Below are 14,845 nucleotides of genomic sequence, written 5' to 3'. Positions count from 1 at the left end.
AAGTCTATAGAGGACATCCTGTGATTCTACCAACAATTCTGTGCTGAAAACCTAAACTTGTTTTTGGGAGAGCGAAGTATCCAAAGGATTCAGCGTTCTGAAATGTTTCGAGTGACATCACCTCCTGTCCCACCTTTATTCGCCTGTGGTTGATTATTACCCGGAGTTTCTTGAGTCATTTCATTGGATCTTGAGCACATACTACCCTTTAGTTAGTGTTCATGAGTCAGCGTCCTGTGTAATTATGTCTGTTTCTGACATGTGGAGCAGATTATGGCAGGACAGGAAGCACCAATCATCTCACACTACATTAGAGAAACCGGAAGTGTACTATCACTAAACTGCATGTAATGCAGGGTGGGGGGTTTGAGCTTTGTAAGGAATGTGCCCCCTCTTAATTGTTTCAACAGACACACTGCACATCCTCATCCTGACTAGCCCAACACGGCAACATTGGCTCAACCAATGGCTTGAGTTTGTGGCGTGAATATCTTTTTGTCTGACCTATATTTGTCAGCAATTCCATTTGGTGGCATTTGTGGTTCACAGTTCACCTTAATATAGCCATAGAAAGTTTTAATCACAGAGAAAAAGGTGTTCCAGTTTACAAGTTGAAAAATTCACAATGAAAATTTAGAGAATGGACATCTTGTAAGAATTTCAATTGAATATAGTGAAATTTAAAGTTGTCCCTATTATGCTATTTTAAAGATTTCTAATTTTGTATTTGAGGCAGGTTTACATGCATCCTAGGTCAAAAAACACTTGTATTTGGCTACACCTAACCTGCATTTTGGTCGATCGGATCACAAGTAGATTATGGAGACACATTTTTAACCTGTCTCTTTTGTCCACTTTTAACCACTTCTGTCCTGATTTCTTCAAGGGGAGGGTCTATCTGTGAGTAAATGTATGGGCTTTTTCAGAACTTTCGATCTAATGGTGGAAATAAGCTCACACAATTTACATATGTATGCACCGAAGACGACAAAAAACACACGGAGAGCAGCAGCTTTCATTTCTGCTCTGACAGCCGCAAGACTGGCCGAACGCTGTGAATGTGTGTTAGAAATCAGGAATGGTGAGAGAACATTGTGCCTGGTACATTTTTCCTCTTCAAACTTAACTTAGATCTTTAGCCGACAAAGTTAAAATCCCGTCTGTCTAGCGCGCTCCCCATAATGTTTAGGCATTAGGTCAGTAGGCGGAGAGTAGGCGGTCCTTTGTGGCTTTTCGAACTTCATTCGACCACACTATGAAAGCGATCCAGACTAATGTTTTTCGACTAACTCCGGAGTTAAAAGTAACCCCGGTAACTCAGATGGCCCAGTGTGTTGTGATTGGTCTACCGCTTACAGCACATGTTTGAAAATGAAACGTATTACCATGTCTAAGTTTCAGCTCCAGAGGCTTCCTCAGCACTTGTATACATTGTGATACAAACAGTAATGATGGCATTGGTTTTACCGGATAAAAATTACAGTGTTAGAGTCCTCATCCTTAGGACGCGCATGCAAAGGGCGTTTTGCTTTCACATCACAGAAAACAGCATCTTCTAGAGATGTCGACAACATGAACCAAACTCTTCCAGGCCTCAGCTACAACTACAGTGTTTGAGGATGGGTGATAGTAGTAGCCAATAAGACCATCTGCTGGCATTATCCAAATGTGTTACAAACCTACGTAGGTTTGAGCAGGAATTGAGACTGGAATTACTGATGACTCGTTTTCAAGCAGTTAACTCCATTGTGCACTTTGTTCTTTGAATATCGTTTACATTCACAAACATCTATTATGTATTACACTACACAAAATGTTACTTCCAAAAAAGCATAATAATGCTTTCTATGAAACTGAACACATTAACAAGCAAGGATATATTGTCCCAAAAGAACGCAATTCTCTTTAAAAGTCCACTCAAAACCACTTCATCTTTTTGTAAGGTTAAGTAATACAGGTGCTTGAGCCATCTGGTCCTATTTTTGTTTGAGTGTAATCTCTCTCTATTTTCTTCTTTCATTTTATTCCCCCGCCTCTTTCTGCAGAGCTTTCTGAAACAGGGTGAGCAGAAATCCACACGCTGTGATGAGATTGATGCTCTGGTTAAGAAGGGCTGTTCTAATACCAGCATAGAAAATCCTCGGGGAGGCGTTACAGTCAACAAAAACAAACCTGTAACAAACCGCACAAAGGATGGAGTGAAACTGAAGCCAGACCAGATCACCCAGATTCAGCCACAGAAACTCACCCTAAACCTCCGATCAGGTACCGGTTACTCCCACCGCAACTCCTGGAACACTTAAATGATTTAGGTCATCACCTAATAAAGTTGGATGTCATGTGAAGTGATGGTCTCCTTCTAGAAATGATCATTTCACTCCCCTGGAAAGCTTCAGTCTAATCCTATGATCTTCTCTCATTCCAACCCAGGTGAAGCTCAGACATTCGCTCTGAAATTCAAGAGGGCTGAGGATTATCCCATAGATCTCTACTACCTGATGGATCTCAGCTTCTCTATGAAAGACGATTTAGAGAATGTCAAAAACCTGGGAACCCACCTGATGAAAAAAATGCAAACAATCACATCAGACTTCAGGATTGGTAAGGAACCCCAGAGGATCCATACTGGATTTGTCTTCACAAATGTTAATTATGCTGCTAATTTCATAACACTTTTCCTTTTAATGTTTGTTAATGCTTCTAGGCTTTGGCTCTTTTGTGGAGAAAACTGTCATGCCGTACATCAGCACGACACCAGCCAAGCTGCTGAACCCCTGCACATCAGACCAGAACTGCACCAGTCCGTTCAGCTATAAAAATGTGCTGAGTTTGACTGAGGATGGATCTCAGTTTAATACCCTTGTCAGCAGACAGCAGATCTCAGGAAACCTGGACTCACCAGAGGGAGGGTTCGATGCCATCATGCAAGTGGCTGTCTGCGCGGTTTGTCATTTTTATTTTATTAACTTAATAATAAAATATCATCTATTTATATCATAACTGTGATACATTTGTCAGGACTATTTGATGAATAGAAAGTGCAAAAGAACAGCATTTATTTGACATAGAAATCTTTTGTGACATTATAAATGTCTTTACTGTAATTTTTGGTCAAAATAATGCATCCTTGCCGAATAAAAGTATGATTTTTTTTTTTTTTTTAATGGTACTGTATCATCGTTTCTACAAAAATATTAAGCAGCAAAAACTGCTTTCAACCTTGATAATAATAATAAATATTTCTTGATCACCAAATCAGCATATTAAAATGATTTCTGAAGGATCATGTGACACTGAAGACTGGAGTAATGATGCTGATAATTCAACTTTGCATCACAGGAATTAATTACATTTTAAAATATAAATATAAAATATTTTATAAATATAAATACGTTTTAAATTGTAATATTACTTCACAGTATTATTGTTTTTACTGTATTTTTCATCAAATAAATGCAGAAATTTCAATTAAATTTTTCAATGTTTAATTTGTATTTATTGTTTTATTGTACTGTAACCAAGAATCCACTGTCTACTGGATAGGTGCGTCTATGTAACTAATCTAAAGTCGAATTAAAGTGAAGTAGCTTCTAACCCTTCTGACTTGTCAGATTTTGGAAATGAAGTTTATGCTTCCACTTTGTGTATCAGAATCAGATTGGCTGGAGGAATGTTACCCGTCTGCTTGTGTTCTCCACGGATGCTGGATTTCACTTTGCTGGAGACGGAAAATTGGGCGGCATCGTACTTCCTAATGATGGGAAATGCCACCTGCAGAATGACATGTACACCATGAGCCATTACTATGTAAGTGTGTGTGACACCAATGTGAGTCATCACTGTTCTGTATTATCCTCCATGAATATATGAGAAGACGTCTCATTCTTTTAATCTGTCCCTTTTAGGACTATCCATCTATTGCACATCTCGTTCAAAAATTAAGCGAAAACAACATTCAGACCATTTTTGCAGTAACTGAAGAGTTCCAGCCTGTTTACCAGGTAAGAAAAGCAGTCTTTTGTGTCTACATCAATAGGCAAGTCAGATCCTATAACACTCATGGAAATAAAATACTGCATGGAAGAAAAACTGGATAAACTGTTTTTGTTTCATTTACAGGAGCTGAAAAACCTCATTCCAAAGTCAGCTGTGGGCACACTAACCTCTGACTCCAACAATGTGATTGACCTCATTATTGATGCATATAATGTGAGTAGATCACAGGAACTGAGGCTAAAATTCAATTTAGTAAATTCTTTTAGCTATTTTTGCTTTTTGTTTTTTGCCATATTTCTGCAACATTAATTTTTTAAGGGGGGAGGGGGGAAGCATCAAAGCATCTTGAATTGAAAATACATTGATTGAAAGACTATCCTGCATGTGTTAAATTATTTTAATATTATATTTTCTTACATTTTCTTAAATGAAATGTAGATTTCTTAAATCTGTCTTTCTCAGTCTCTATCCTCTGAGGTCATTCTGGAGAACAGCAGGCTGCCCGATGGCGTGTCCATCTCCTACATCTCTCACTGCAAGAATGGAGTGATTGAAAAAGGAGAAAATGGGAGAAAGTGCTCCAACATCTCCATTGGGGATGAGGTCAGAATAATTTCCTCCAGTTAAAAACTTAACGCAGTTGCAACTTTAATTTGTTGGCGTTTGGTACCCATTGGGTACAATTTCCTAAATTCAAACCATCCCTGTTACTGGTGCTAAGTCAGACAAGCTTTAAGGCCAGTTTACACCAACAATGATAGTTATAAAAATAGTTGTAGCCTTACTGTAGAGAAAGTTCTGTTATTTTATGTCGTCTGCTGCTTTAAATGCTTGAGCTCTTTAAAGGGATCCTATTATGCTGTTTTACGTTTTCAACTTTTTTTTTGGTGTGTAATGTTGCGGTTTAAGCAAGAAAATATCTGTAAAGTTACAAAGCATAAATTCATTGAATAACTTTATTTATTCATTTGACTTCCATATCAACATAGAATTAGAACGATTATTAAAATGTTATTGTCCTTGGTGTGAACGAGTCATTACAGAACATTTTTAGCTGCTATTTATCTTTAAAGAAATTAAAGTATGCTCTATGCAGCAACGTGATTTAAAAACTACAAAGACTGCAAATAAAAATCAAGGCAAAATTTCAAATATGCGTATTTTGCTCACTGGTAGCTCTTCATCCTTGTGTCATAGGTGAAGTTTGAGGTAGCGATCACGGCTAAAGGTTGTCCATCTAATGGTAAGTCAGAGACAATAAAGATCAAACCACTGGGCTTCACTGAGGAGGTGGAGATCGTCCTCAAATTCATCTGTGAATGTGAGTGTCACAAAGACGGAATCCCAAACAGCCCATCGTGTCACTTCGGCAACGGTACCCTGGAGTGTGGAGCATGCAGGTGAGTTATATACTGGCACTGATGGTATCATCATCCATTAAAATCCTCAACTGGCAGCACTGATATCTATCTATTTCTGCTTATATTCAGGTGCAATGAGGGACGTATCGGCAGGAATTGTGAATGTAGCAAAGACGAGGTGAGAACTGAAGATCTAGACGCAAACTGCCGCATGGATAACGGCACCGACATCTGCAGCAACAATGGAGACTGCGTTTGTGGAACGTGCGAGTGCAAAAAAAGAGACAACCCAGAGGAGAGATACAGCGGAAAGTTCTGCGAGTGCGACAACTTCAACTGCGACCGATCCAACAACAAGCTCTGTGGAGGTACGACTACTTTTTTTTTTTTTTTGTCTGTCCTGGGATACACAAAATAAAAACAACAGCTTCTTTAACTAAAACTAAAAACATTTTCGTTACTTGAAATACAATTAATGTTAACTTAAATAAATAGGGATGCACCGATATGAAAATTTTGTCCGATACCGATAATTCTTAATATTTAAAAGCCGATAAATCTAAAACCAAATTTTTATATAATTTTGAGAGCCTGATTATAAAAACCAAAGTCTCACGAATAAAAGCCATGCCCCAAGCACACAATTATAATGTTCTCGTTATACTTTTATGTAGCCTATATGAAAGATTTGCGCTTCACATGTTCCACTTAACTGTATTTTTCTTTTTGAAGTGATTCAAATTATGTTTTAAGCAATTCAAAGCCATCATGGTGAACTGAAGTGTCTCAGCTGAAGGAAATATTCTATTATTTTTTCGGCTTTAATATATTGGCCAAATTTTCTTATCGGACCGATAACATTAAAATGAACGTATATTGGCCGATATATTGTGCATCCCTAGAAATAAAGTAGGGTGACATATGTAGGGTAACAGTAAATGATAAAACAGATGACAAGTTACAAACTAAAAGTGTTTCTTTATCTTTTCAGGTCACGGTCGTTGTGAATGCCGAAAGTGTATTTGTGACGCTAACTACACCGGTAGTGCGTGCGACTGTTCTCTGGACACCTCCACCTGTCTGGCCAGTAACAAACAGATCTGTAACGGCCGGGGCACCTGCGAGTGTGGCGTGTGTAAATGTACAGACACAAAGTTTCAGGGTCAGACCTGTGAAATCTGCCCAACTTGCCCTGGAGTTTGTACTGAGCACAAGTAAGTAATTAACAGAACACTTGCTCAAACAAGCAGCTAGCAGCACTAAATATAATCGCCTGTGTTTTTCCTCACAGGGATTGCGTCCAGTGCCGAGCATTTGCTACTGGTGACAAGAAAGACACGTGTGATAAAGAATGCATGGGCTTCCAACTTAAAGTAGTAAAGATGAAGAATGATCTTCCTCAGCCCCACGACCAGCCCTACATCAATCACTGCAAAGAGCGCGATGCTAATGACTGCTGGTTCTTCTTCTCCTACGCTACCAAGAACGACAGCACCATTGAGGTCCACGTGGCTGAGGAACTTGGTACGTGCTGGATGAAATGAGTGCCAGTAGGCCTTGATTTATTTATTTTTTAACTTAACTAGTTATTTACCTTGTGTCCCATAATGTTTTGTGTCTGTTTTGGCAGAGTGTCCCTCTGGCCCTGACATCATCCCCATCGTAGCGGGTGTGGTCGCAGGAATCGTTCTGATTGGTTTAGCGCTTCTGCTCATCTGGAAGCTGCTCATGATTATTCACGACCGCAGAGAGTTCGCCAAGTTCGAGAAAGAGAAGATGAATGCCAAGTGGGACACGGTATGTTTCTATAATTTACGTTACGCTTCATTTTCAAGTAACTGTTTAAAGTTATATTCATTCAATCATATCATATGTAGCCACTTCTATGGACTAGAGAAAGCTGTCGGAATGACATGAATATGTAATATTGCTCAATGTAGTTACGTTTCTATAAAGCACTGCAGCAAGGTGTAATGGGATGTCTGGTCTCATTGTGTGGGGTGTGGCCTTTCTGGCACCAGGGGAGTCCACTGCTGCCACCTGCTGGTCACTGATAGTATTGCAGTGAATGACTCCTACACAATATTGCAGCAATAGACCTTATTCACAGCAGCGCCATCTTTGATTTTTAATGGGAATGAAAGCGAGGCTGTGAGGGACAGACATGCATCTCTTCAATGGGCTGTACTGTTATTTAATGTGTTTTTGGATTGTTCAACTCATGGAACACTGGAAAAATATATTTCCAAGAAATTTCAGTAGACAAAAAACTCCCGACAATATAAGCTGTGGAAAATTGTAAGTAATCTAGGAGCTTTATACAGCTTTTTACAGCGGATGCCTTTGGAAACATGGCAAGTCTATCCCTCACAGCCTCACTTTCATACCTGTCATGGCGCTGCTCTGAATAAGGTCTGAAGACACCGGAAGATGGGCTTGTGCTTTCAGAACATTTTTCTTTGGATCGGAAGCTTTTCAAAAATGCATATAGGTCTATTTAAAGCGTAGTGCATCAAAAAGTTTGTCAATGTTAGTACTTGTATAGTCATTTGTCTTTCATTTAGTGGTAGAATGATCAGTTGGAGGTCTTGTATATTAACCCTTAAAAAAAAAAAAGGTTGCATATGTGTTTTATGTTTTGTATCATATTTGATACATTGGGCTTATATGGCCCATATAATGAGAATATGGAGCTCACATTTGAGGAGGAAAAAAAATTAGTTTTGGTGCAGATGTTATTTATATGGCCAAAATTAGGGATGCACCGATCCACATTTTTTCACTTCCGATCCGATCCCGATACCTGAATTTGGATATCGGCCGATACCGATACTATTCCGATACCAGAGCTGTGTTTCTTGCTTTAATATTGTTTATTTTATATGATGCTGAAATAAACTTCTCTCAACAGGCAAGTATGTACGTATGTATGCATGTATGTCCCAAAAGGCAACTTGAGGTAAATATAAGGTCAGAAAAGGAAGTAAAAAAAACCAGGAAATCCTGTTAACAGGAAAAATCCCATTCTGAAAACAAATATGCAACTGTACAGGTTTCAAATTGATTGTCATGTCAATATTTATTACATTCCCAAAATGTCAAATACTTGAGTCTTGAAATATAAGAAAAGTGCAAGTGTAAACATCTTACACACATGGTAACTCGTCTCGATGAATGCTCGATCAACATCAGCATCTTGCAAACAGACAAGCGGATTTCACCTCAAACGCGCGTCAATTTCGCTCTGGACGCGCAAATGGATTCAAAATATTCAAGCGTCCAACTAGACGCGGTAGACGCGAACTTGACGCGCTATTCGCGTTTGGTGTGAACGCACAGTAACGTGGTGCTTTTTTAAATGTTTGATTGCGTTCGTTGTGTTGTACGACGCGAGGGAGCTTCAAAGAGCTCTGAATTACGGCTTCGCAAACATTGCATTTTGCTGTCTTGCTCTGCGGTGTTTCCAGTGTGAAGTATTTTTCCACACAGAGGACGTTGTTGGCTAGTCGCAAACTGCGAAATGGATTTCCTGAGCGGGGGCGTGTCTCATAACTCTGTGTCTCATTGAGCCGCGCATCTGTTTAGGAAATCCATTCCGCAGTTTGCAGCCAGCTAACAGACTCGCCGGCGGGAATCACTTTTGGAGTCATTTCAGCAGACAACGTTAAAGCGCAGACATGACTCATGGATATCGGATATCTCCGCAGGTTGGATCGGGAAAATCCGATACGTGAATTACGCTGGTATCGGCCCCGATACCGATACTGGATCGGATCGGCCCCATCCCTAGCCAAAATTATGATGAAGTTCTAATAGCTTGCTCTAAAGCTAAATCAGTGATATCTTTATAACAAAATAACAGACTACTTGCATAAAATGCATATAAATATCCGTTGTCTTGTAATTCTATATCTCCCAATAATGCATCTTTTTTTTAAATATTTAGATGATATTTAAATGCTTAGTTTTATGACCAAAGCTCTGTAGTTGTAATTGTGAGGGGCAAAATTACAGAGAGATGCACAAATAAATGTTCCTCAAAAGCCTGATGTATCATATTTGAGACACATAATTTGTGTATCATACTGATGTGTGTGTATATATAATTTTTTTTTATTTTTACATAATTTCTTCCCTAAATAATGATGTATGGATAATCAAGTAAACCTAAGTTGCTTCAGTCCATTAAATGATCATCTTCAAATATTACTAATATAAGTTATAGTTATGTGTACTTTATAAAAATAACTCAAGATTTCACAGCAAAAAGGCATCTGTACCACAATCTGAATGTGGACATTTTCAGAATGAAACTAAAAGACATTTTATTTGCTAAAAAAGTGTGTATAAATTAGAGGCTTTATATGGCATTGGCACTGAACTGGTTAAAACTGCCTTTTGCTTTTTGTTTTTTCTTCAGTTCTGTTTTTCTCATTCTATTCTGTTTTGTTTTGTTTTTCCTTTCTGCCTTTCTCTCTCCAAACCTTTTCTTCTTGTCAAATCTAGCAAGAGAACCCCATATACAAGAGCCCCATTAATAAGTTCCAGAATCCAAGTTATGGAAATAAGGGCGTCACACTCTGAGTCTGTACTCTTCTCAGCTGCTTGCATGGGCTTTTTCTCCCTCTTTCGGTCACTTTAACAACAACCTCAGACACGTGTATAATATGGACGGCTTGTAAATTGTCATTTGCAGTTATTTAATCTAATTCACTAATTATTTGGACATGCTTTTGCCACAATGTGAATGTGTGTTATTTACTGATTGTATTTGTATGACTTTCATCTGTGGAATACACAACCTTGAACTCAGTCTTACAGGTTCGGAATGACAAAGAAATGATGATAGAAAAATCATTTTTGGGTGAACTTTTGATGCTTAAAGGAATAGTTCACCCAAAAACAGAGATTTACTCATCTTCGTCAGAACAGATTTTGAGAAATTTGCAGTGAGTGTGTGCTGTCAGAATGAGAGCTCAAACAGTTGATAAAAAAATCAGGGGGTTGACTTTTCTTTTACTGGAGGAAGCAATATTATCGTTTATGGACTCGTATTTTGACCATATGTGGTCTGGTTTAAAGTTAAAATGCCTTACAGTGTGACTTCGCTGATTTTCAACCTGCTTTCTATTGTTACAATGTCAGTAGTATATGTAAATGAACAATGTTTACTCACATTTATTTGTCAGCAAAAGTCCACTGGTTGATGCAAAATGCCACAGATTGTGAAAACTACAGATTATACTTCCGCATTTTTGTATCCCGCCCACGGACAGTCGGGTCGACAGAGTTACTGACAGAACAGTTATTGAATAATTCTTGCACACATGTACGATACAAGCCGACACCGTGACCGTTATGACTAAAAGTTTTTTATTTGACTCTGTATATAGCAGACTGTTAGGAGTGGCCTTGGATGGCAACATGCAAGTGCATTATGGGTGTTGAAGGTTTCCTTCCTATTTGGCAAGATGACAGGCTTTTTTTTTTCTCTCTCTCTATCTCAATTGTTCGCCTTTCTACTGTATAGGCAGCCATGTTTTATTGAAAGCCCATTTTGCCAACAGTGAAATTCCTCTTTAATGATTGATTTGTTTCTTACAAACACGCGTCATGTGGATTACTTGTAGATTCTGTTGTATTTCTGAGGATGAGTATATTTTCATTTTTGGGTGAACTATTCCTTCAAAGAGCATTATACAAAAAATGTCCAATACTAAACAAACTTTTTACATTGCTGCATATACAAAATGACTGCAGTGTTTGTGTTTGACTGTGTGCCTTTTGTAATGCTTGCTGGTGTTATTATACAATATTTTTTATTTTATTTTTTTCAATCAAAGTTTACTATATTTGCTGTGAAGTGTCCTAACCTGGCAATTGTGTAGATATATTCATGGTTGATCTAATGATGATCTCTTTATGTTGGTCTCCAGGGTGAGAACCCCATTTACAAGAGTGCTGTGACGACGGTGGTCAACCCTAAATATGAGGGCAAGTAATGGATGAATCTGTCCATCTCCAAGCAACACTGTATGCAGAACAATTCAAGAGGAATGAAAACGTTGAATTTCACTATTTTCTTTCTTTTTTGTTTGTTTTTAAATCACCTTTTGGCTGTGCATTTGCCACTGTTCAGTATAATCAATTAACCTGTGTTTCTATGCATTGTTTTGGAACTGTACAGTATGTATAAACTTTTTTTTTTATGCAATCTTAGACCATTTAAATTTTCATCAGTGTTTTTGATTTTTAGCCACAGGTCTGCCTTGTTTTCCCTGAATGTTAAAACCAGTCGTGTTGGGTTAGATGACAGGGGTTTTGTATGTAAGATGTGGTCAAGTTTGCATTAAGAATGTTATTCACAAAGACAAGACACAATAACCAGACCCACCTGCTTCAGTCCAGCAACTAGTTGAACATTGGAGTCAGTTTGTGTCTTATGTTGGTACAGGAAACTTTCTGAACCTGTGGATGGAGTGTCCTGTCACTGGTATAGTAGGGTAGCTGTAGCGGACCACTGCTGTTTGTACACATGGTGCTTTTAATGTAGACGCATATGTCGTCTGCATAATTTGGGAAATTTGAGTCTAGTCCAGCCTTTCTTTGGTCTGGGAATCAGATGGTTTAGTGACCTTTTTATTGTGCACATTAATGAATCCAATAGGACAGATTAGTATCTTTTTAATTGTCACAATATAGCTGACAACATTTCATCTGTCAAGTGTTTGATTTAAATGCCTTTGACTTGGCAATATCTGAGTTTAAAGATGTTAGAGGGACATTTTCATCTTTGTCTGTGAATGGAACAATCAACTTTATTATTAATATTATTGAAAACATAAGTGTAAAGTCATATGAAAAGATCTTCAGGTTTTAGATTTGTTTTAAGAATGAGGAAATGAAATCTCAGGTCCCGAATTTCTCTCTTTTACTGATACCAAATATTTACGTCTACTGTGCAAGACCTATATTTTATTGTTTCTGTTAGTCTCCATAAGTGGACTTGCTTCACATCTGCTTTTGTAATTTAATTTGTCCTTTTTAACAACATCATTGTTCATAAATAAGCCTAACTGCTCAAATTATTGTTTGTAAAGATCAGTGTTATAAGAAAGATTACGTTTTTTTTTTCCACTTTTTTTTTTTTTAACCTTTTAAAGCTTTTAAAAGCTTAATCACGTTACACACACAATTTGCATTTTAAAGTGCCTTTTCTTTTTTTGCATCATGCCCTCTGTTTTTTGTTTCTAGGAGTTATTTATTAAAATAAAGAACTTAAAACACTGGATTGCATTGTTATCGGTGTGTGTTTGTGGGTCAGCATGGTTTATAATGGAATGTAAAGTCTTTATACACAGCCTGTCCAAAAAAAGGATTTAAATAGGCAAATGCTTAAGTCTATGACTGGGTCATTACTGCAGTGATTATGTTTCTAGCATGTTGTATGTTTGGCAACAACACTCCAATTGATGGAGTGTGTAGCTTTTCATTTCTTAAACAACCATGTAGGAAAACACATCATGGCCATATTCATCTGGCTCAAATTGTTAAGAAATGGTTGGGAAGGTGCACGAATAATCATTTTCACACATGAACTGGCACCAGACCTTAAATTCATAGAAAGTCTTTGGTATTTGCTGTTGTAGACTTTACAGAGTGCTCGACTCTTGCATTGTCAAAATGAATGCACCTCTTGACACAACATTTGTTTCCATCAAGATGTGCATACATTTTTGGTCAAACACAGCCAATGTGTTGTTTTCCCAATGATCTTTACAGCTTAGTGTTTTTATTTAGTGTTTGAGGGTTCTCTCATCACTGCTACATATCTGATTGGTTTACAGAATAAACTGCACTTTGTTTGATTTTATATAAGTGTAGGGGTTAAAGGTTGCAATATTCAGCAAACAACTATGCAAGGCATGTATTAAATGCTAAAAAATATCTGTGATAAACATGTTCTGATAAAACATTTGTGATGCATTATGAAAAATATTTTATATTAAAGGGCACCTATTATGCCCCTTTTCACAAGATGTCAAATAAGTATTTGATGTCCCCAGAGTGTGCATGTGTATGTTTTAGCTCAAAATACCCAACAGATAATTTTTTACAGCATGTTTAAATTGTCACTTTTTGGGGCTGAGAAAAAGAGACAGGGGTAGCTGCAGCTTGGAGCAATGGGCGTGGCAGGAGGTAGGGGCGTGGCAGGAGGTTTCTCATTGGTCAAAGGAGTTTCCTCCTGGACAGAGTCAGAGCATGAAGTCAGAGAGAAGTTGCGACACAGCAATGGCGGCTTGTGGAGCCTCTCACTCCCACTCCCGAAAGCAGCAGCGCGGTAGAACAGAACAGACCGTTTGTGATGCACTTTTAAAAGGTAAGACGTTTAAAGAATAAGATTGTATATTATCAGTACATCTGAATCAAATTAACTTGTGTATTAAAGCATGCTGGTTTACTATTGCTCTCTAAATAAGTAGTTTTAGGGGACGTTATCAGATAAAAGAAAGGTCACTGGATAAAGTTAGTAGTGCATAACAAACCACGAACAGCCTATTAATGGTTAAAACCGTTCTATTAATGCATTTTTATCCTTTGTTGTGTAATAAGAGGTAAAGGCTTCTAAACAGGTGTCAAATATAAAATTGGGGAGTGTGATAAGAAAGTGATAAAATGAGTATCCATTTCATTTCTTATTAAATGTGCAATAACAAAAAAAAAATCATTATTTTAGATTGCATATTTGAGTAACAAAAACGTATGGGTGGAGTTTTTTAGGCATTGTGTTTCTGTAAGCTACCTGTCTATATTATGTTTCAGCTCAGCTGATTTTTGGATTGATGGAAAAGGGAAATGGAAGTTTATTCGTGAGATTAAAAACAATGCTTAAAAGCAGCAAGCCATTTACAAAAACAAATCACACTAGACTAAATGGGAAATAATACTAAATACCACAACATGTAATATATGCTACTATAATTTGTCCCGTTTTTGTCTCCTTTATCTCTTTCAACACAAGAAGCAGAAAGGGATTCAGTGGATCCTGAAGACTCCCTGCACTGACGCTGTACCTTCACCTTCAGTTTCAACTCCCTGGATTTTACAAGACTTTCCTTGCTCCTTATTTTTAATAAACATTAAACTTCCCAGTGTTGGTCTTTGTGAAAAAGTTCAGATGCACCCAAGTATGATTAGTGCATAAAATCTTTAGTTCTATTTAGACTGCTCCTCCTGCTGACTCGAGCATATTTTCTCCTCTTGTGTCGGACACGACAAGAACAACATAGAGGAAATGACAGACAACATGCTTGACGTGCAGTTTATTAGACATTTATAGACATTATTAGACATTTATAAAATCACATTGTGCTAAATCAATGCTATATATATATATATATATATGTATATAATGTGTATATATATGTGTGTGTGTGTAATTGACAAATAAACCTTCAGATTTTTTTAAAAAAAATCTCAAAATCTTT

At 37.5% G+C, this 14,845-nt stretch overlaps 1 protein-coding gene and 1 long non-coding RNA gene across 2 annotated transcripts in view; both read left to right on the top strand.

The window, feature by feature from the left end:
- The window catches only part of LOC311086383 (integrin beta-1-like), a 24,503-nt gene extending 11,855 nt beyond the window's left edge, over positions 1 to 12,648 (top strand). Inside the window, exons 4-16 of the mRNA XM_084119257.1 lie at positions 2,046 to 2,265; positions 2,431 to 2,601; positions 2,705 to 2,943; positions 3,652 to 3,807; positions 3,906 to 4,001; positions 4,120 to 4,209; positions 4,459 to 4,599; positions 5,194 to 5,396; positions 5,487 to 5,725; positions 6,349 to 6,571; positions 6,649 to 6,881; positions 6,988 to 7,154; positions 11,294 to 12,648. Coding sequence (XP_083975383.1) covers positions 2,046 to 2,265; positions 2,431 to 2,601; positions 2,705 to 2,943; positions 3,652 to 3,807; positions 3,906 to 4,001; positions 4,120 to 4,209; positions 4,459 to 4,599; positions 5,194 to 5,396; positions 5,487 to 5,725; positions 6,349 to 6,571; positions 6,649 to 6,881; positions 6,988 to 7,154; positions 11,294 to 11,359 — 2,244 coding nt within the window. The 3' untranslated portion in view covers positions 11,360 to 12,648. The remainder of the gene's footprint in view (positions 1 to 2,045; positions 2,266 to 2,430; positions 2,602 to 2,704; positions 2,944 to 3,651; positions 3,808 to 3,905; positions 4,002 to 4,119; positions 4,210 to 4,458; positions 4,600 to 5,193; positions 5,397 to 5,486; positions 5,726 to 6,348; positions 6,572 to 6,648; positions 6,882 to 6,987; positions 7,155 to 11,293) is intronic.
- A 959-nt stretch (positions 12,649 to 13,607) lies between these two features.
- On the top strand, positions 13,608 to 14,507 carry LOC311086395. The gene is made up of 2 exons (XR_014607056.1): positions 13,608 to 13,737; positions 14,380 to 14,507. It is a non-coding gene; the product is annotated as an uncharacterized lncRNA (long non-coding RNA).
- The last annotated feature ends 338 nt before the right edge of the window (positions 14,508 to 14,845 follow it).

This window comes from Abramis brama (genome assembly GCF_963993115.1).
Source record: "Abramis brama genome assembly, chromosome: 7".
NCBI classification, from domain to species: Eukaryota; Metazoa; Chordata; class Actinopteri; order Cypriniformes; family Leuciscidae; genus Abramis; species Abramis brama.
This window is presented reverse-complemented; position numbering and strand designations above follow the sequence as displayed.